Source organism: Salmo salar, chromosome ssa25, assembly GCF_905237065.1.
Source record: "Salmo salar chromosome ssa25, Ssal_v3.1, whole genome shotgun sequence".
NCBI classification, from domain to species: Eukaryota; Metazoa; Chordata; class Actinopteri; order Salmoniformes; family Salmonidae; genus Salmo; species Salmo salar.
In genome coordinates, this window is record NC_059466.1 from 42,478,441 (window position 1) to 42,500,122 (window position 21,682).

Below are 21,682 nucleotides of genomic sequence, written 5' to 3' on the forward strand. Positions count from 1 at the left end.
TGCTGTACTGCAATATGAAAGGGGACTTGGAACAGAATGAATATATGCACAAAAATGCAATGTTGATGACTATGCCAAATTAAATGTAGTCTCCAATGGGTTGCTGATATGTTGTTTTCACCTGGGTAAAAAAAAAATACCATGGAAAAAATAAACATGACAAGACATTACTCACATGAAGGGGTAAAATAATTAAACAGATAATGTACAGTAATTGATATAGATAATGTACAGTACTTGATACAGATAATGTGCTTTATTGTATGATATTACATGTGCAGTGCTTTTGGGATAATTCATGTTCATCATTTGTCAATAAAACAACTTGTCTGGAGTCCTCAGGAAAAAAATAAAATACAATTATATACCGGTATTTGGTATGTGACAGTAAAAAAATGTATAAAATTGTGGTATTACTAAAATCTTCTTACAAAGGGTTAAAAGGTTACAATAAGCAATACAACATTACACAATAGGCCAAAACAAGCCTTTTATTCAATTGCTGCAAGACTACAAGGACATACCAAAGGCAAATAAGAACGATATAAATAAAGACTCATTCAAAAGTAGTGTATGTAGGAAGGGTTTAATACGAAGTAGGAAGGGTTTAATACGAAGTAGGAAGGGTTTAATACGAAGTAGGAAGGGTTTAATACGAAGTAGGAAGGGTTTAATACGAAGTAGGAAGGGTTTAATACGAAGTAGGAAGGGTTTAATACGAAGTAGGAAGGGTTTAATACGAAGTAGGAAGGGTTTAATATGAAGTAGGAAGGGTTTAATACGAAGTAGGAAGGGTTTAATATGAAGTAGGAAGGGTTTAATACGAAGTAGGAAGGGTTTAATATGAAGTAGGAAGGGTTTAATACGAAGTAGGAAGGGTTTAATATGAAGTAGGAAGGGTTTAATACGAAGTAGGAAGGGTTTAATACGAAGTAGGAAGGGTTTAATATGAAGTAGGAAGGGTTTAATACGAAGTAGGAAGGGTTTAATATGAAGTAGGAAGGGTTTAATACGAAGCCTTGATTTAGACAGATCGAAACAAGATGTTGCTGTTCTTCTTCTTTATACGAATGACCTTCCCTTTGTGATGGTGATCTGAAAATGAAACAGCACAAATTAGTCATGCTTTAACACTTCTCCCGGGCACTAGTCTAAAAATGAACATTGCATTCATTGCATATCTTAACTGTTCATTTACAAAAACACTTAATTCAATTTATTTGTTTCAATAATTTTTTTTTAATTAAAGACATACGGGTGGAACAAAAGTGCAGTACAGACACACCTGTTTCAAATAATACAACTAATTATAGTCTTCAGTCTGGATATTGATCATTTGAATCAGGTGTGTTAATGCGGGGGATGGAACAAAAGCCTGCAACCCCAGGTAGCTGTATAGGGCTGGTGTTGGAGATAACAGATAACTTGGATCTTACCTGGCTTCATACACATCTTCATGCAGTGTCTCTTGTGGACAAAGTTGTTCTTGTTGCCCCCGCAGCCATTGTAGCGCAGCGACTGACATCTCTTTGTCTTGGGGTTGTACACATATCTCCTCTCAGTTCTCTCCTCTCCGTCACATGTTGTGCCCTTGTCAATGGGACTGAGACACAAGTCCGGAGGGTTGAAGTCTGAAAGAAATGCACAGATGCAATTGTAAGATGAAATGACGTGCTAATAGCACAATTCATGGTGTACAACAATGACTCCATCGTACCAAAGACAACTTTTCTAAGTATGTAAGTATCTAGGCTACATCTGCAGTGTGGTTCTGATAGAACATACTTCTCTAAAAGCCTGGATGTGAGGTTCATGGAAATCTACTGTTAAAGTGACTAGTAGAACCTACTGCTACTACTATTACTTTGTACATGTACCATAACAAAGGAAACTTCATTTTCACCACCTCAATACCACAAGCGTCAAACTGTGGAGAAAAAAACATCAACTAAATGTCAGCCGTTGGTTAAGGGAGTACTGAAGATCTCCTATATCACTTGACTGGAATGACAACCACATATACAGAGACTCTCCTGAACTGGATTCACTGACCTGGGTGGAATTCTGTAACATGAATCACAACTACTTGTCTGTGACTGAGTGATAGCCAAAGACTCCCTGCTCCCCTATGTACTGCGTTGTGACCTCTGTACCCAGACACTGGTGTTTCTGAGCACTAACTCTCTCCTCACTCCTTGTACACTCCCATTTTAATAGCAGTGAATCAATGTCACATGGAAGGAGGAGAAGGGAGGACGTATTGTGGGCACTATGCTGCCTTTATAAGTTGTAGTGTGTTTACCAGCAGCTAAACTATTTCTGAGATGGCGCATGTAAAATGACTGTCTCTCTCTTACCTAGCTATTGTAGTTGCCGTAGTACATATGACAAATGACTGCTTTCCTGAATTCCTGTGCTTCCTGTGGCCTGGTGTTTGTGATAGTTCTGCTGCCCGTGTGCAAAGCGCCTCACAGTATTAGTAGTTGTGATACTGTAGTTAACTTAAAGGAAGTGACATCACGCCACCACGAGGGGCTGCCACGAGACTGTGTTCCCAGCATTGACAGATCCACAGGGGTATAGGGTTTGTTGAATAAATAAAGATGATACAAACATGAACTGAAAATACATAAACATTGTTTTCTTACCAGTTACTTTGAGAGACTGCACACTGGGCTGACTATGGGGTTCTGGGACGGTGACCTCCAATTTAGGGGCCACATCCAATTTAAGGGCCACAGTGGGATTTTCTGCAATGAAACCAAAGCATGGTTAGAGTTTAATTGCATAATAAGTTACTGCATTTAATAGAAATGTACTATAATACAAACAGTGTACTACTCTGTTGTTAAAACCGGTTTACCAAGGAAGTAGCATTATAATATTAACATACAGCATAGAGAACTTATTACCCTTATGGACTCAGGGTTGATGAAGAGAACAATTATTTTGAGCCCAAGGAAGATGGATTAAGGATTCTGATACACAATGTCCTTATTTTGCAGTTATCGTCAATTTTGTTTCTTACATTGCTTGGTCACGGTAGAAAAATGTATTGGTAATGTTTGGGGACAAATGCAGTCAATGAATGTAAACAAATTCAAAATCAGGCCTATGTCTAAAATAATTGAATATGCTCAAAAAAACAATGTAAAATGAAGGTGAAACATGACTTGATGATCAGTCAACAAGATCATTTTCAAGTAAGTGCAATATTCACAACATCCACTGCAGCAAACACGTGAGTATTTGGGCTTTCAAGAGGTATAACTATCTTAGAACACACAGCAAACTTTTAAGGCATCAGAGAAGTAATACTGTATACTCCCCTAGCACATTTACATGTTAGTCATTAAGCAGACACTTATCCAGAGTGACAGAGTTAGTTAATGTGTTCATCTTAAGATAGCTAGGTGAGACAACCTAGATATAGAAAGTCATAGTACATTTTTCCTCAAAGTAGATTTCAGCAAAGACAGTGCTAGTAAGAAAAGGCCTATGGTTGGTTGGTCCCTTGTGGACTACCTGGGTTCTGGCATCTAGCCTGGCACTCTTTCATACTCTTGAAGTTGTTGGCGTTGCCGAAGCAGCCTCCGTAGTAGAAGTGCTTGCACTCCTGACTCTGGTTGTCAAATAAGTAGCGAGTCACCAGACCTCGACATGGCCCCGGAGCCTCCTCCAGGTGACAGGGACTCTTGTCAACTAGAGACAGATGGAGGGAGATGGTGAGAGAGGGGAGAGAGAGAGAGACATAACATATTGAGATAATGAAAAGGGGAGAACATTATTGAGCCTCCTCCATGTGACAGGGACTCTTGTCAACTAGAAACAGATAGAGGGAGAGAGAGAGGGCAGAGAGAGAGATAACATTATTAAGATACTGAAAAGAGGAGAAATGAGTACCAGCTACTGAGTCATTTGAAAAGATGACAGCAGGAAATGTTGAAAAAAGTACAGTATGGGCGAGAGGCTTCCTGTTCCCCTACGTCAAATACAATCTACACTACACTGCAATCTACCCTTGGACCAGTAAATTGACTTCCAGGCAAACTGTGAATAACAGAGAAAAAGAGGTGGCACTAACACTCTGGAGAGCTAGAGACACTGACAGAAAATATGATGAGAGGGGAAGGAGGTGGAAAGAGAGAGAAGATATACTCAGGCATGGAGGAAGATAGAAGGTCGGCTGCTGACACAGTTATGAATGGATAGGCAGTTTGAGAAACAGACGCCTCACAAGTCCTCGACTGGCAGCGTCAGTAAATAGTACCCGCAAAACACCAGTCTCAATGTCAACAGTAAAGAGGCGACTTTCGGATGCTGGCCTTCTAGGCAGAGTTGCAAAGAAAAAGCCATATCTCAGACTGGCCAACAAAAATAAAAGATTAAGATGGGCAAAAGAACACAGACACTGGACAGAGGAACTCTGCCTAGAAGACCAGCATCCCGGAGTCGCCTCTTCACTGACGTTGAGACCGGTGTAGACGTCATCTAGGGGGTGATTGATTTGATGTCGCCCCATCTATAGAACACATCCCACAGCTGAAATGACTTGACCAGGGCCAAGCCCCAGTAGATAAAAGTCACTTCATATCCTGACACTTCAAGGCTATGATATTGCTTTTTTTTCTCTCTCAAATTAATACAAATATTTCAGTTAAGTGGCCGTCCATTATCGGCCTTCCCAAAAATGAAAAGGTCATGAATATATAGATGCTGTAATTAAAGCTGTACTAATACCTCAGCCTCTCTGAGTTCTAGAAGAGTCTGAGACAAACTAATAACTGTCATCCCCAAATATGTTGTGAATAATTATATATTGTATCCTACCGTTTATCCCTTTATCACCAAATATCACGTCCTTTTCCATTTCTGAACACTGCTTTACCAGACTGTGTTAAAGCATGTCAGAAAGAATGACTTTGACTTTAACAGCAACACAACAAAAGAGCAGAGATTTTTTCCTTTGTGTTTGTGTGACCCTGCCCGTTGAATAATTCAAACCAGTGATTCAACCGAAAGGCATCTAAGGTGGAAAAAGCTATCAGTGTTTTGGTGGTGAATTACTGGTGACCCATCAGAATAATATGTCCCTCTGTCTTTCAAGGTTATGGCTGCTGTCCAACTTGACATACTGGAATATTCCAGGTGAAAGGAGTTGTCCAATACACTACGGCCCTGTTCTAATACTCATATATACTGCTCAAAAAAATAAAGGGAACACTTAAACAACACAATGTAACTCCAAGTCAATCACACTTCTGTGAAATCAAACTGTCCACTTAGGAAGCAACACTGATTGACAATAAATTTCACATGCTGTTGTGCAAATGGAATAGACAACAGGTGGAAATGATAGGCAATTAGCAAGACACCCCCAATAAAGGAGTGGTTCTGCAGGTGGTGACCACAGACCACTTCTCAGTTCCTATGCTTCCTGGCTGATGTTTTGGTCACTTTTGAATGCTGGCGGTGCTTTCACTCTAGTGGTAGCATGAGACGGAGTCTACAACCCACACAAGTGGCTCAGGTAGTGCAGCTCATCCAGGATGGCACATCAATGCGAGCTGTGGCAAGAAGGTTTGCTGTGTTTGTCAGCATAGTGTCCAGAGCATGGAGGCGCTACCAGGAGACAGGCCAGTACATCGGGAGACGTGGAGGAGGCCGTAGGAGGGCAACAACCCAGCAGCAGGACCGCTACCTCCGCCTTTGTGCAAGGAGGAGCAGGAGGAGCACTGCCAGAGCCCTGCAAAATGACCTCCAGCAGGCCACAAATGTGCATGTGTCTGCTGAAACGGTCAGAAACAGACTCCATGAGGGTGGTATGAGGGCCCGACGTCCACAGTTGGGGGTTGTTCTTACAGCCCAACACCGTGCAGGACGTTTGGCATTTGCCAGAGAACACCAAGATTGGCAAATTCGCCACTGGCGCCCTGTGCTCTTCACAGATGAAAGCAGGTTCACACTGAGCACATGTGACAGACGTGACAGAGTCTGAAGACACCGCGGAGAACGTTCTGCTGCCTGCAACATCCTCCAGCATGACCGGTTTGGCGGTGGGTCAGTCATGATGTGGGGTGGCATTTCTTTGGGGGGCCGCACAGCCCTCCATCTGCTCACCAGAGGTAGCCTGACTGCCATTAGGTACCGAGATGAGATCCTCAGACCCCTTGTGAGACCATATACTGGTGCGGTTGGCCCTGGGTTCCTCCTAATGCAAGACAATGCTAGACCTCATGTGGCTGGAGTGTGTCAGCAGTTCCTGCAAGAGGAAGGCATTGATGCTATGGACTGGCCCGCCCGTTCCCCAGACCTGAATCCAATTGAGCACATCTGGGACATCATGTCTCGCTCCATCCACCAACGCCACGTTGCACCACAGACCGTCCAGGAGTTTGCGGATGCTTTAGTCCAGGTCTGGGAGGAGATCCCTCAGGAGACCATCCGCCACCTCATCAGGAGCATGCCCAGGCATTGTAGGGAGGTCATACAGGCACGTGGAGGCCACACACACTACTGAGCCTCATTTTGACTTGTTTTAAGGACATTACATCAAAGTTGGATCAGCCTGTAGTGTGGTTTTCCACTTTAATTTTGAGTGTGACTCCAAATCCAGACCTCCATGGGTTGATAAATTGGATTTCCATTAATTATTTTTGTGCGATTTTTGTTGTCAGCACATTCAACTATGTAAAGAAAAAAGTATTTAATAAGATTATTTCATTCATTCAGATCTAGGATGTGTTATTTTAGTGTTCCCTTAATTTTTTGGAGCAGTGTATATAAGTATGTGGAATCATTAATGGATTTGGATACAGGTGCATTGCCGACAGGTGTATAAAATCGAGCACACAGCCATGCAATCTTCATTGACAAACATTGGCAGTAGAATGGCCTTACTGAAGAGCTCAGTGACTTTCAACATGGTACTGTCATAGAATGCCACCTTTCCAACAAGTCAGTTCGTCAAATTTCTGCCCTGCTAGAGCTGCCCATGTTAATTTGTAAGCGCTGTTATTGTGAAGTGGAAACATCTAGGAGCAACAAAGGCTCAGCCGCGAAGTGGTAGGCCACACAAGCTCAAAGAACAGGACCCTCCAAGTGTTGTCTGTCCTCGATTGCAGGACTCACTACCGGGTTTCAAACTGTCTCTGGAGGCAGCATCAGAACAATAACTGTTCTAAGATCACCATGCGCAATGCCAAGTGTTGGCTGGAGTGGTGTGAAGCTTGCCGCCACTGGACACGAGCAGTGGAAACGCGTTCTCTGGAATGATGAATCACGCTTCACCATCTGGTGTTACCTGAGACTAGTCCTGTGTCTGATGGTGTTACATAATACTGTGTTGTAGTGTTGGAGGTGTTACCTGAGAGTAGTCCTGTATCTCTGTTGGTGAGAACACAACCTGCTCAAATGCACAACACAACCTCCACCAACTGTAAAGTTTGGTGGAGGAGTAATAATGGTCTGGGGCTGTTTTTCATGGTACTGGCTAGGCCCCTTAGTTCCAGTGAAGGGAAATCTTAATGCTACAGCATACAATGACATATCTAGACGATTCTGTGCTTCCACCATTGTGGCAACAGTTTGGGGAAGGCCCTTTCCTGTTTCAGCATGACAATGCCCCTGTGCACAAAGCGAGGTCCATACAGAAATGTTTTGTTGTGATCGGTGTTGAAGAACTTGACTGGCCTGCACAGAGCCCTAACCTCAACCTCATCGAACACCTTTGGGATGATTTGGAACGCCGACTGTGAGCCAGTCCTAATCGCCCAACATCAGTGCATGACATCACTAAAGCTCTTGTGGCTGAATGGAAGCAAGTCCCCACAGCAATGTTACAACATCTAGTGGAAAGCCTTCCCAAAGGAGTGGGGGCTGTTATAACAACAAAGGGGGGATCAACTCCATATTAAAGCCCATGATTTTGGAATGAGATGTTCGAGGAACAGGTGTCCACATACTTTTGGTCATGTAGTGTAGCTTTCACCTGGATTCACCTGGTGAATATATATATATATATATATATATATATATATATATATATATTCACCGGGTGGTTACGGGTCGTTATATTCAACGGAGTCAAACGTCAAGGTCTACCGACTGAGTCACAAAGGACAATACATCCTTCCCTCCTCCTATTCTTGAAGTAACTATTGATCTGACATTACATAAATGGTGAAAGCAATAAATGGTGAAAGCAATGCGGTGGAAAGCTTCCTTACGACAATCCAGTCATGACAGATCCATGAGGGAGGGAGGGAGGGAGGGAGGCAGGATGGATGCATTTCAAGACTATTCCAATTGTGCCATTGTATTCTGTTACAGAGGCATTAAAAACGAATGGCCACTAGATGGAGCCATTCATACTCTAATGTATCCCACAACAGGGCCTCAGCTTCATCAGGACTGACTGATAGAGAGGATATCCTTTAAAAGAGGAATTAAGAGTTTTACAAGCTAGAAATAAAACAGGGTTAAGCCTTGACACTGACCATCTGACGCGTTGACACTCCCATACTCACATTGACTAAGGATGTCCCCTTGTCTGAAGAGGACTCTCTGAGACTGCATCTCTGACGGTGTGACATATAATGTGTTGTAGTGTTGGAGGTGTTACCTAAGAGTAGTAGAGGACTGCATACAGGTAAACAGTGGCCAACGATTTATATGCCATTTATGCAGCAATGTAAAAAAGGTTACGGGTCGTTTAAAGTTGACAGTATAAGTTTTGACGAGCCTTCCACACAACACGTCTATAACGATTAGGGGCCTAAACTGGCAGAGCTGAGTAAGTGTACGTTGGAATTTCCAGGAGCGAGTAAAATAATGGGAGCTCTGCACTACAGCTAGAGCTGTGATCTACAGAGGGCTCCCCCATTCTTCTAAACTCTCATATTGTTCAGCCTGTTTATGTGGTAGGGTGTTAGGGGTGAGGGCACCAGAGTGGAAGGAGGGCAGGGACCTCTGTGACATATAATGCCCTGACACAGTTGGGGTAATGAGATATGGTCCTCTGTAGCCACGGAGCTCGCAGCCAACAAAATGAGCCGTGGGCTTCGCAAAGTAATTCCATTATTCTTTGTCCTCTTTGGCAGTTTAAGATGACGACAATGCCTTGCCACAAGCTTGGAACAGTGTGTGACTTTATGACTAAGGCCTTGAGCCTACTTAATGAAGTGAGTTTTACCCATAAAACGCTTTGAACACCTGGAGAAGTGTTGTATAAATCCATTCTCATCATCATTACCATCATCATTATCATCATCCATTGTCTGAATTTACAGAAATTGGTGGAGAGCAGACAGATTGATTAGGTAAAAGTTAAATGAGTTGTCATTACTGAAATGGTGTTCGTATTAGTTTAACATTTTCCTTTTAAGACTTTGAGAGAGAAATATGTTCCTGTGGAATTTCTGTTTATCTGCGAAGAAGCCATTATGACAACAGTCTTCATATTATTCCCATTCAGTACATGCAGGTATTGAGAGAGTAAAATAAATGTCACATTGTGACAACATGACAATATCTGAGGTGTTTCATGTGTCCTTGACTGTTGACTCCTATATAGACTTTCTTTTCTTAGTTTGTTATTTTTCTTCTTCTCATGTGAGGTTTGGTAGCAATAGAAACACATTGTGACATTGTCTCTTGACATAACTGTGAACTACTTCATTTCAGTGGAACAGGATGGCAAGATGGCGCCGATAGAGATACCAGCTTCACTTCTAGTCCTTAGGAAACTGTGCAGTATTTAGTTTTTTTCTGTATTATTTATTACATTGTTAGCCCAGAAAACCTTAAGTGTTATTACATACAACCGGGAAGAACTATTGGATATCAGAGAGACGTCAACTTACCAGCACAACCAGCACTACGACTAGGAATACAACTTTCCCAAAGCAGATCCTTTATCTGCACCTCCCAGGGCATTTGAACAGATTCCAGAGGCCGACCCAAAACAATGCCGCCGGAAGAGAGGGTGCCGGAGCGGTCTCCTATTGAGGCTTCGGACGCGAGCACACAACCCACCACTCCCGAGTATATTACCCGCTAATGTCCAGTCCCTAGTTAACCTCTTGGGGCTAGGTGGGACGCTAGCGTGCCACCCGTGGTGCACTCCATCAACAGCAGGTGCATTTCAAGAGCGGCAAATTTGAATCCAAATAAATGTCAAAATTCAAATTTTTCAAAAATACAACTATGTTACACCATTTGAAAGATAAACATCTCCTTAATCTAACCACGTTTTACGATTTCAAAAAGGTTTTACGGCGAAAGCATAAATTTAGAGTATGTTAGGACAGTACATTTACAAGAGTTGTGTGTAATGTTTTGTCAAGTCAAAGACAGGGTCACCAAAACCATAAAACCAGCTAAAATGATACACTAACCTTTTACAATCTCCATCAGATGACACTCCTAGGACATTATGTTAGACAATGCATGCATTTTTAGTTCTATCAAGTTGATATTTATATCCAAAAACAGCGTTTTACTATGGCATTGATGTTGAGGAAATCGTTTCCCTCCAATAACCGGCAGTCAAGTCAGCGTCACAAATTAAATAATTAAAATTAGAAAACATTGGTAAAATATTATATTGTCATTTAAAGAATTATAGATTTACATCTTTTGAACGCAATCAACTTGCCAGATTTAAAAATAACCTTACTGGGAAATCACACTTTGCAATAATCTGAGCACTGCGCCCAGAAAAATACGCGTTGCGATACAGACTAGACGTCATGTTGGGGAGATCTAAAATCGAAAATACTATGTAAATAATCCATTACCTTTGATTCTCTTCATCAGATGTCACTTCCAGGTATCACAGGTCCATAACGAATGTAGTTTTGTTCAAAAAAGCTCATCATTTATGTCCAAAAATCTCCGTCTCGTTAGCACATGATGTAAGCCAGCCGGACTTCTCGTCATGAACGAGGGGAAAAAATATATTTCCGTTCGTTCAAACATGTCAAACGTTGTATAGCATAAATCATTAGGGCCTTTTTTAACCAGAACATGAATAATATTCAAGGTGGACGAATGCATACTCTTTTATAACGTATTGGAACGAGGGTACCCAACATCAACTCGCGCGCAAGGTGTCTAATGGGACATCACCGTTCCATGGCTCTTGTTCGGTCAGATCTCCCTCCAGAAGACTCAAAACACTTTGTAAAGGCTGGTGACATCAGGGGAAGCAATAGGAAGTGCCAAAATATTCCTAAACCCCTGTGTTTTTCAATGGGATAGGTTTAAAGTCAATACAACACATCAGGTATCCACTTCCTGTCAGAAAATGTCTCAGGGTTTTGCCTGCCAAATGAGTTCTGTTATACTCACAGACACCATTCAAACAGTTTTGGAAACTTTAGAGTGTTTTCTATCCATATATAATAAGTATATGCATATTGTAGTTACTGGGTAGGATTAGTAACCAGATTAAATCGGGTACATTTTTTTTATCCAGACGTGCAAATGCTGCCCCCTAGACCCAACAGGTTAACAACGTTAACGAAATCTGGCCAAGAGTTGCTTTCCAAAGAGATATCCGGGATTGTAACATACTCTGTTTTACGGAAACATGGCTAGCTGGGGACATGCGTCGGAGTCCATACAGCCAACGGGATTTTCAGTGCATCGCGCCGACAGGAATAAACATCTCTCCGGTAAGAAGAAGGGCGGGGGGTGTATGTTTCATGATTAACGGCTCAAGGTGTAATTGTAACAACATACAGGAACTCGTCCTTTTGTTCACCTGACCTAGAATTCCTCACAATCAAATGCCGACCGTATTATCTCGCAAGAGAACTCTCCTCGGTTATCATCACAGCTGTGTATATTCCCCGCAAGTGGATGCCAAGACGGCCATCAAGGAACTTCACTGGATTTTATGCAAACTGGTAAACATATATCCTGAGGCTGAATTTATTGTATCTGGGGATTTTAACAAAGCTAATTTAAAAACAAGGCTACCTAAATTCTACCAGCATATCGATTGCTGTACACAAACGAGTAACATGCTCGACCATTGCTACTCTAACTTCCACAATGCATACAAGGCCCTCCCCCGCCTTCCTTTTGGCAAATCTGACCATGACTCCATCTTGTTGCTCCCCTCTTATAGGCAGAAACTAAAACAGGAAGCACCCGTGCTTAGGTCTATCCAACGCTGGTCTGACCAATTGGATTCCACGCTTCAAGATTGCTTCGATCACGTGGACTGGGATATGTTCAGGGTAGCCTCAGAGAACAACATTGACGTATATGCTTACTCGGTGAGCGAGTTTACAAGGAAGATGATAGGAGATGTTGTACCCACTGTAACTATTAAAACCTTCCCTAAGCAGAAACCGTGCATTCACGCAAAGCTGAACAGTGTAGTTATTCCCTCCATAAGGCAATCAAACAAGCAAAGTGTCAGTATAGAGATAAAGTGGAGTTACAATTCAACGGCTCGAACACGAGACATATGTGGCAGGGTCTACAAACAATCACGGATTACAAAAAGAAAACCAGCCCCATCGAGGACATTGACGTCTTGCTTCCAGACAAATTAAACAACTTATTTGCGTGCTTTGAGGACAATACAGTGCCATCGACGCAGCCCGCAACCAAAGACTGTGGGCTCTCCTTCTCCATGGCCGACGTGAGTAAAAAATGTAAACGTGTTAACCCTTGCAAGGCTGCCAGCCCAGACGGCATCCCTAGCCGCGTCCTCAGAGAATGCGCAGACCAGCTGGCTGGTGTGTTTACGGACATATTCAATCAATCCCTATCCCAGTCTGCTGTTCCCACATCCTTCAAGATGGCCACCATTGTTCCTGTTCACAAGAAAGCTAAGGTAACTGAACTAAATGACTATCGCCCCGTAGCACTCACTTCTCCCATCATGAAGTGCTTTGAGAGACTAGTCAAGGATCATATCACCTCCACCCTACCTGTCACCCTAGACCAACTTAAATTTGCTTACCGCCACAATAGGTCCATAAACGATGCAATCGCCATAACACTGCACACTGCCCTTTCCAATCTGGACAAGAGGAATACCTATGTAAGAATGCTGTTCATTGACTACAGCTCAGCATTCAACACCATATTACCCTCCAAACTCATCATTAAGCTTGAGACCCTGGGTCTCGACCATGCCTTGTGCAACTGGGTCCTGGACTTCTTGACGGGCTGCCCCCTGGTGGTGATGGTAGGAAACAACATCTCCACTCAACTGATCCTCAACACTGGAGCCCCATAAGGGTGCATTCTCAGCACCCTCCTGTACTCTCTGTTCACCCACGACCATGTGGCCATGCACACCTCCAACTCAATCATCAAGTTTGCAGACGACACAACAGTGGTAGGCTTGATTACCAACAACGACGAGACGGCCTACAGGGAGGAGGTGAGGGCCCTCGGAGTATGGTGTCCGGAAAATAACCTCTCACTCAATGTCAGCAAAACAAAGGAGATGATTGTGGACTTCAGGAAACAGCAAAGGGAGCACCCCCCCTATCCACATCGACGGGACAGCAGTGGAGAAGGTGGAAAGTTAAGTTCCTCTGTGTTCATATCACCGACAAACTGAAATGGTCCACGCACTCAGACAATGTGGTGAAGAAGGCGCAACAGCTCCTCTTCAACCTCAGGAGGCTGAAATAATTTGGCTTGTCACCGAAAACCCTCACTAACTTTTACAGATGCACATTTGAGAGCATTCTGTCAAGATGTATCACCGCCTGGTACGGCAACTGCACCGCCCACAACCGCAAGACTCTCCAGAGGGTGGTGCGGTCTGCACAATGCATCACTGGGGGCAAACTATCTGCCCTCCAGGACACCTACAACACAGAAAGGCAAAAAATCAAGGACAATAACCACCCGAGCCACTGCCTGTTCACCCCGCTTCCATCCAGAAGGTGAGGTCAGTACAGGTGCATCAAAGCTGGGACCGAGAGACTGAAAACAGCTTCTATCTCAAGGCCATCAGATTGTTAAACTGCCATCACTAGCACAGAGAGGTGGCTGCCTACCTACACACTTGATATCATATCATTGACCACTTTAATAAATGGAACACTAGTCACTTTATTAATGCCACTTTAATAATGTTTACATATCTCACATTACTCATCTCATATGTATATACTGTATCCTTCACTATCTATTCTTTAATATCTATTGCATCTTAGCCGCTCTGTCACTGCTCATCCATATATTTAATACTTATATATTCTCATCCCATTCCTTTAGTAGATTGTGTGTATTATGTTTTGTTGTGTAATTGTTAGATATTACCTGTTAGATACTGCTGCACTGTCAGATCTAGAAGCAATAACATCTGCTAACCATGTGTATGTGACCAATAACATCTGCTAACCATGTCTATGTGACCAATAACATCTGCTAACCATGTGTATGTGACCAATAACATCTGCTAACCATGTGTATGTGACCAATAACATCTGCTAACCATGTGTATGTGACCAATAACATCTGCTAACCATGTGTATGTGACCAATAAAATGTGATTTGATTTGGATGTTAACCCTGACCTCACAGGGCTACCATCATTTTCTTATTTAATTCAATATGCCTGGTTTCGTCGGCATGTTGAATAAAACAATACTATAAAAGTGTTACCGGCCCGAGCAGGATGCAAATTCACCCACAATTCCCTTATACGTCAACTGAATAATGCATACAATGATACAACATTGTACCACAATGACAATGAGACATACATTCATAATAAATTACACTTTTAAGAAAGCAGTGTTTCTAGCTACAGACAAAGTAGAGTTTCTCCACTGGTTTCTCCACTGTGATATCCACAGCATAATTCATATTGATCCGACATCTATGAATATTGCTATCTCATTTCAATAACACCCACGGTTTAGGTAACACCCAAAATGCAAAATCAAATCAAATGTTATTGGTCACATACACATGGTTAGCAGATGTTAATGCGAGTGTAGCGAAATGATTGTGCTTCTAGTTCCGACCATGCAGTAATATCTAACAAATGCATTGCAGGCATGTGTATGCACACACACACACGCACACACACACGCACGCACACACACAGACACACACGTTAATGCTGTGCACATATTACAGTGTGGGTTGAACAACTCACTTTGTTTTCTGTAATTTAGCCAACTTTGATGTCCCTTCTAACAAACTCAGACACTACACACATACCACATAATACTATTAACAGCCCAATCGTTTCTACAACAAGAATGAGCCTGGATGACAGTCTTTTTCACATAGCCAATCAGCCAACAGCGCCATTGTCCCAGGCTTGACAATAGATTTGGCTGATAGTTTGACAGAGAAACATGCAAACTTTCTTGGAATGGAACGTCCAAACTTTCTCAGAACGGCATTGGGAATGTGTTTGGGAGTGAGAGTTTGGTCTGACAGTCTAACGACAGCATTCCACACAAAACCATAAAGCGTGAAAACTATACGGCTGACTTGAATGTATGATAGAACACTGGGAACTCCCTGCTATTCTACAATAAAACCTGCCAAACCAACTACTTCGATGATGTCATCGTGTTAACTGGCTCAAAAACAATGAGTAAGTTTACATGCATAATCCTAATTCGATATTAAACTGATTATGGCAGAAGGCCGAGTATGGCATTAGTCACGTAAACACTTTACTCTGCTTATCTTAAATCGGCGTTAAATCGGCGTCAAAAGTAAGCATAAGCCGATTAAAACACCTGGTTTTCTGAGCATTGTTTGAATTATTCCAGAGGTATATTTGATCTGTGCATGTGCCAGGATCTTATGTGTGAGTGAAGTGTGTTTGGATTTTTTTTTTTACTATGCATCTTAGAAATAGAATCAAATAGTCTTTGCAAAAACAACATGGTACAACTTTTATTTTGATTGGTGATTTTCTGCATTTATCAGAGTGCCATCTGATCTCAGATGAGTCCATGGAAACAGGCTTATTAGGGAAATCGTTCTTCTTGCAAAGCATGTAATCGTTTTAATCAAACTATTATATTAACCTGACTATCAACAATAATCACATTATTGTATGCATGCAACCGTACTCTGTGTCTAATCTATTTAGATATTTTGGCAACACGGCAGATCATTGTTTTGAAAAGGGCGGAAACCAACAACATAGTAATCAGGGAATTGGTTGACCAGGGAACCTCTTATCATTCCTAGTAAAGGAAATAAAATCTACAAAGGATACTGTACATTTCCTGGAGAACATGTGTGCTTGCTTCATCTATCTAAATAAAATAACAAGAGTCTTTCTGAATATACAGAATGATACTTGGTACAAAAATGAATAATTCTTCACACATCAACAGAGGCACATTTTTACATTTGACCTGCAGAGAAATCAGAGAAAGGTTCTAAAAACTCACCAGACACCAGACACATTCCCTCACATGCCTCCAAGGTCTCAAAATTGTTGGCGTTGCCTCTGCAGCCACCGAACTCGAAGGCCTCACAGCGACCCGTGTCAATGTCGAAGTAGAAACGCTCCTTTAATGCCTTGCAGGGCCCTTCGTCCTTCTTCAGGGCGCACGACTGGTGGAAAATGAAGAGCTCAGGCTGGGCTCCATCTGCTATGGAGAGAAGAAAGCCAAAGTTAGCATACTGACATGCAAGATTCACAGAATTCATGGAAATGTTCTGGTGTAATTTAGGTCAGCGCTTTAACCTGAAGCTTTGGACTGGGTAAGAACATTTCTCTGGTACGTACATTCCAAATTATTTTAATGGTTGTGTGTAGATATTTGGTTGTGGGGGAGTCTGTATAAATGGTTTGACCTTACAGCCTTGCAGCTGGTCACTCATAATAATCCTGAATAGAATTCAACATGTTCAGAATTCTGATCTGCTCTACTGAGCAACATATGCCTTCACTCAGACTCAACAACAAAAATAAAACTCTCAAAAATATAGCTGTGGCTTTAGCAGTGCTTTATACTGTAAATGCATTCCACCAAACACACGTTTTACATTGCATACCACGTGTTCTACAAGACGTGGGAACAGATGACTTGGGATAGTACCAAAATATTGTAGCATCTTCACAGCAAGCAGCCAAGATGTTAAATCACCATCAGTTTGCTGCTTGGACTCTCTCTCTCTCTCTCTCTCTCTCTCTCGCACTCTCTCTCTCGCTCTCAATTAAATTACATTTAAGGGGCTTTATTAGCATGGGAAACATATGTTTACGTTGCCAAAGCAAGATAATAAACAATAGATAATAAACAAAAGTGCAATAAACAATAAAAACTGAACAGTAAACACTACACTCACAAAATTTCTAAAAGAATAAAGACATTTCAAATGTCATATGTCTATATACAGTGTTGCAACAATGTGCAAATAGTCCCCCTCCTGTTGTGTTCTGGGCAGTCGGGGTCTGGATTCAGCCTGCTGTGAAAGTCCCGTCCCTTCAGATCACACTGTGAGGAGCATAATCTCTGTCTGAGGAGGGCTGGGGCTCTGCAGAGGGTGGTGTGTGTGTGGGGGGGGGGGTTGAGTGACAGCCTCCTTCCCATTGGGTGGATCACTTAACCTTCAACATCCTGATCTTCCGGATCTGCCAAGAGGGACTGGGTTTTCCTTTTCCACACTGTAGATTAGGTTAGTTGGTTCCTGTGGTTATGCTGTAGATAGTTACTTACAGTATGTACTATGTGATACATACAGTTAACTTGATGTGTACCTTTCATCATATACAGCCGCATATAAGATGATGTAAACAACCGCAATGTGACAATCAAGCTCGATAGCCATCTATTTTTATATATAATTATGGTAAACAGTCATTTGGTGTGTGACACTTTGTTAGGGAGGGTTGTTTTGATGGCATACAACCTGACAGCTATTAAATGCTGTGGCATTACCGGCCGAATGGCATCCTCAGTACTTCCAGCCCAGCAACACCTCCAAACTCCACAGCCCCACCATGCTGCCCAGGCCCCAGCCAGCCCACAGCAAGACAGCCATCTTTACAAATACCCTCTCGCCTGCCAGCCTGCCGCTGGGTTATAGCAGTTTGCTTTTGCAGGGGAGATTACTTTTTCCTAGCATGGCTGCAGATATTTGTATTCACAATCCTCTGTCCGGGCAGATAAGCAGAGGGAGGAGTGCCCATGCAGGGGTAATTACAGACAGACAATCCACATGCTGTCTCCGTCTCTGTACCGCTAGGCCCTCTTTGTAAACATATATCTGTGCTTAGCCTCCCTAAAGAGGGCAATAATGTTCCTATTGTTTGTCTTTCTCTCAAAAACCCACACCACCCTGAGAGCAGCAGCAGTCCCTTCGCTTTTCAGTCCTAAGATGTATGAAAAGACAAGGAAAAAGTGACTGCTCATCTGTTCCACTGAACTTGCTTTAAGTGGGCACTGGGAAAACACCTCGTTTTATTGGAAGATGTGTAATAAGTCTGGAGGAAAAAGAAAACAGGATGTTCCTATTGATTTGATCCCCCCCGTGAGGTCAACAGAAGTACTGTACAATAGTCAATGTGTTCTTCCATTACTTATTGTCCAGCCTTGCTAATGTAGGCCATCCAAAAACAACACTCCTAGAGACAACCCTATTGCCTCAAGCAGAGGATGTGGGGTCAAATTCAACACTGGAAACTAAAAACAAACTTGTAGTTGCTCATAAAAGGGTGATCTTGATCTTGAAAAAAGTTAGCCTTGGTGCACAGTAAACTGTCACGACTCCCACCGAAGGTGGCTCCCCCTCCTGCTCGGGTGGCGCTCGGTGGTCGTCGTCACCGGCCTACTAGCTGCCACTGATTCCTTTTTGTTTCCCCCTTTCTGTTATTGTTTTCACCTGTCCTTAGTTGGGTTGATTAGCGGGGCTATATTAGCTAGTTGGCCCGCCTGCTCTTTGTGCGGGATTGTTTATCTGTTAGTTGCATTGTTATGCGCTGTGTTGTATTTAGCGCTAGTGCGTGGGTTGTCGCTCACTGTGTTTTGTCCCCTGTGTTTGGGGCACTTTGATTTTTGTGTGCGCTGAGTTCGCCATTTGGGGTGGCAGGTGTTTTGCTGTGTCGCACATTAAAAAGCCATCACCCGTATCGCTGCTTCCTGCGTCTGATTCCTCCTCCACTACGCCTAAGCATTACAGAATCCCGCACCACCTATGGAGTCAGCAGGAGCAGCTGCCAACCCCCTTCCCTCGATGGAGGAACACGTGCTCCATCATACATCAGTCCTCCACCGAATCGGATCCGCAATGGACCAATGGGAGAGGAGTGTTCTCCTCTCTCCACCTCCGGCTCCTCCGACGCAGCCACCTCCGCCTCCCACCGCGTCTGGCTCTGGCGCGCTTCGTCTGGCGCTCCCAAGGGAGTATGATGGAGCGGCGGCTGGGTGCCAGGGATTTCTCGAGCTGTACCTGGCCACCGTCAGACCTGCTCCCTCGGGAGAGGAGAGCGTGAGTGCCCTCGTTTCCTGCCTGACGGGCCGAGCTCTGGAGTGGGCCAATGCAGTCTGGAATGGTCCGGACTCGGCGAGGGACCACTATCCAGAGTTCACCCGCCGCTTTCGGGCCTTATTCGACCACCCTCCGGAAGGAAGAGCGGCGGGTGAGAGGCTGTTCCACCTCAGGCAGGAGACGAGGAGCGCGCAGGACTTTGCGCTGGAGTTCAGGACCTTGGCTGCTGGGGCGGGGTGGAACGACGGGCCCTGATAGACCATTACCAGTGTAGTCTCCGGGCGGACGTCCGCAGGGAGCTAGCCTGTCGGGACACCACTCTTTCTCTCGATGAGCTCATCGATATGTCTATCCGACTGGACAATCTGCTGGCTGCCCGCGGGTGTTCGGAAAGGGCCCCCCCCCTAACTCCTATGGAGTTAGGGGGGGGGCTGTGCCAAGGGGCATCGGAGGAGCTGGCTCCTCCTGCACCAGCTGTGGTCGGAGAGGACACACGGCCGACCGGTTCTGGAGGAGTCAGTCTGGGAGTTGAGAGGGCAGGCAGAACACTTCTCGGTCACCCCAGGTGAGTCAGCACCAAACTCACCCAGAACCCCCCGTTGGTCACATTTCTTATTAATTTTGTTTTCAGATTTTTCTCCCTCTTCCCAGCATAGGGCACTAGTCGATTCAGGCGCAGCTGGGAACTTTATGGATCGCGGACTCGCCATTAAGCTGGGCATTCCGCGAGTGCCGATAGATTCCCCCTTCCCCATGCACTCCCTAGATAGCCGGCCATTAGGGTCAGGGCTAGTCAGGGAGTCTATGGTTCCACTGGACATGGTAACGCAGGGGAATCTTAAGGAACGGATTAGTTTCTTTCTTATCGATTCGCCTGCGTTTCCGGTGGTGCTGGCTGATCACAATCCCCGGATTTCGGGGAAACAGGGGGTTCTCCAGGGGTGGTCCGAGGAGTGTTCAGGGAGGTGTCTATGAGTTTCCATAGGTGCCACGTCGGTGGAGAGTCCAGACCAGGTGTCCACCGTGCGCATTCCCCCTGAATACGCCGATTTGGCGATCGCTTTTTGTAAAAAGAGGGCGACCAAATTGCCACCTCATCGACAGGGGGATTGTGCGATAGATCTCCAGGTTAACGCTGCACTTCCCAGGAGTCACGTGTACCCCTTGTCACAGGAGGAGACAGTGGCTATGGAGACATATGTCACGGAATCTCTGGGACAGGGGTACATTCGGCCCTCCATCTCACCCGTCTCCTCGAGTTTCTTTTTTGTGAAGAAAAAGGAGGGAGGTCTGCGTCCGTGCATTGATTACAGAGGTCTAAATGCTATCACGGGGGGTTTAGTTACCCGCTACCTCTCATCGCTACGGCGGTGGAATCATTTCACGGAGCTAAATTCTTCATAAAACTGGATCTCAGGAGCGCGTATAACCTGGTGTGTATTAAGGATGGAGACGAGTGGAAAACCGCATTTAGTACCACATCGGGCCATTATGAGTACCTCGTCATGCCGTATGGGTTAAAGAATGCTCCAGCCGTCTTTCAATCCTTTGTAGACGAGATTCACAGGGACCTGCACGGGCAGGGCGTGATTGTTTATATCGATGATATACCCGCGCCGCGCATGTGTCCCTGGTACGCAAGGTTCTTGGGAGACTGCTGGAGCATGACCTATACGTCAAGGCTGAGAAGTGTGTGTTCTCCAATCGAGCCGTCTCCTTCCAGGGTTATCGCATTTCCACCACGGGGGTGATGATGGAGTGTGACCGCGTTAAGGCCGTGCGTAATTGGCCGACTCCAACCACGGTGAAGGAGGTGCAGCGGTTCTTAGGGTTTGCCAATTACTACCGGAGATTTATCCGGGGTTTTGGCCAGGTAGCGGCTCCCATTACCTCACTTCTGAAGTGGGGGCTGGTGCGTTTACGGTGCTCGACTGAGGCGGACGGAGCCTTCAAGAGGTTGAAGGTGCTGTTCACCGAAGCACCCGTGTTGGCGCACCCGGACCCGTCTCTAGCATTCATAGTGGAGGTGGACGCATCTGAGGCTGGGGTGGGTGCCATGCTCTCACAGCGCTCAGGTCCGCCACTGAAACTCCGCCCCTGCGCTTTCTTTTCGAAGAAGCTCAGTTCGGCGGAGCGTAACTATGATGTGGGGGACAGGGAGTTGCTAGCAGTGGTAAAAGCCTTGAGGGTGTGGCGACACTGGCTTGAGGGGGCTAAGCACCCCTTT

At 44.3% G+C, this 21,682-nt stretch overlaps 1 protein-coding gene across 2 annotated transcripts in view; it reads right to left on the bottom strand.

Annotated features, from left to right (window-relative positions):
• Positions 1-241: 241 nt before the first annotated feature.
• Positions 242-21,682, bottom strand: part of tfpia (tissue factor pathway inhibitor a) — a 49,549-nt gene continuing 28,108 nt past the window's right edge. The window contains exons 2-6 of one of the 2 annotated variants that reach the window (XM_014174531.2): positions 16,410-16,613; positions 3,526-3,702; positions 2,649-2,750; positions 1,437-1,631; positions 242-1,095 (exon numbers count right to left, since the gene is read on the bottom strand). In XM_014174531.2, coding sequence (XP_014030006.1) covers positions 1,025-1,095; positions 1,437-1,631; positions 2,649-2,750; positions 3,526-3,702; positions 16,410-16,613 — 749 coding nt within the window. In that variant the 3' untranslated portion in view covers positions 242-1,024. The remainder of the gene's footprint in view (positions 1,096-1,436; positions 1,632-2,648; positions 2,751-3,525; positions 3,703-16,409; positions 16,614-21,682) is intronic. The other variant, XM_014174532.2, reaches the window with a different exon arrangement.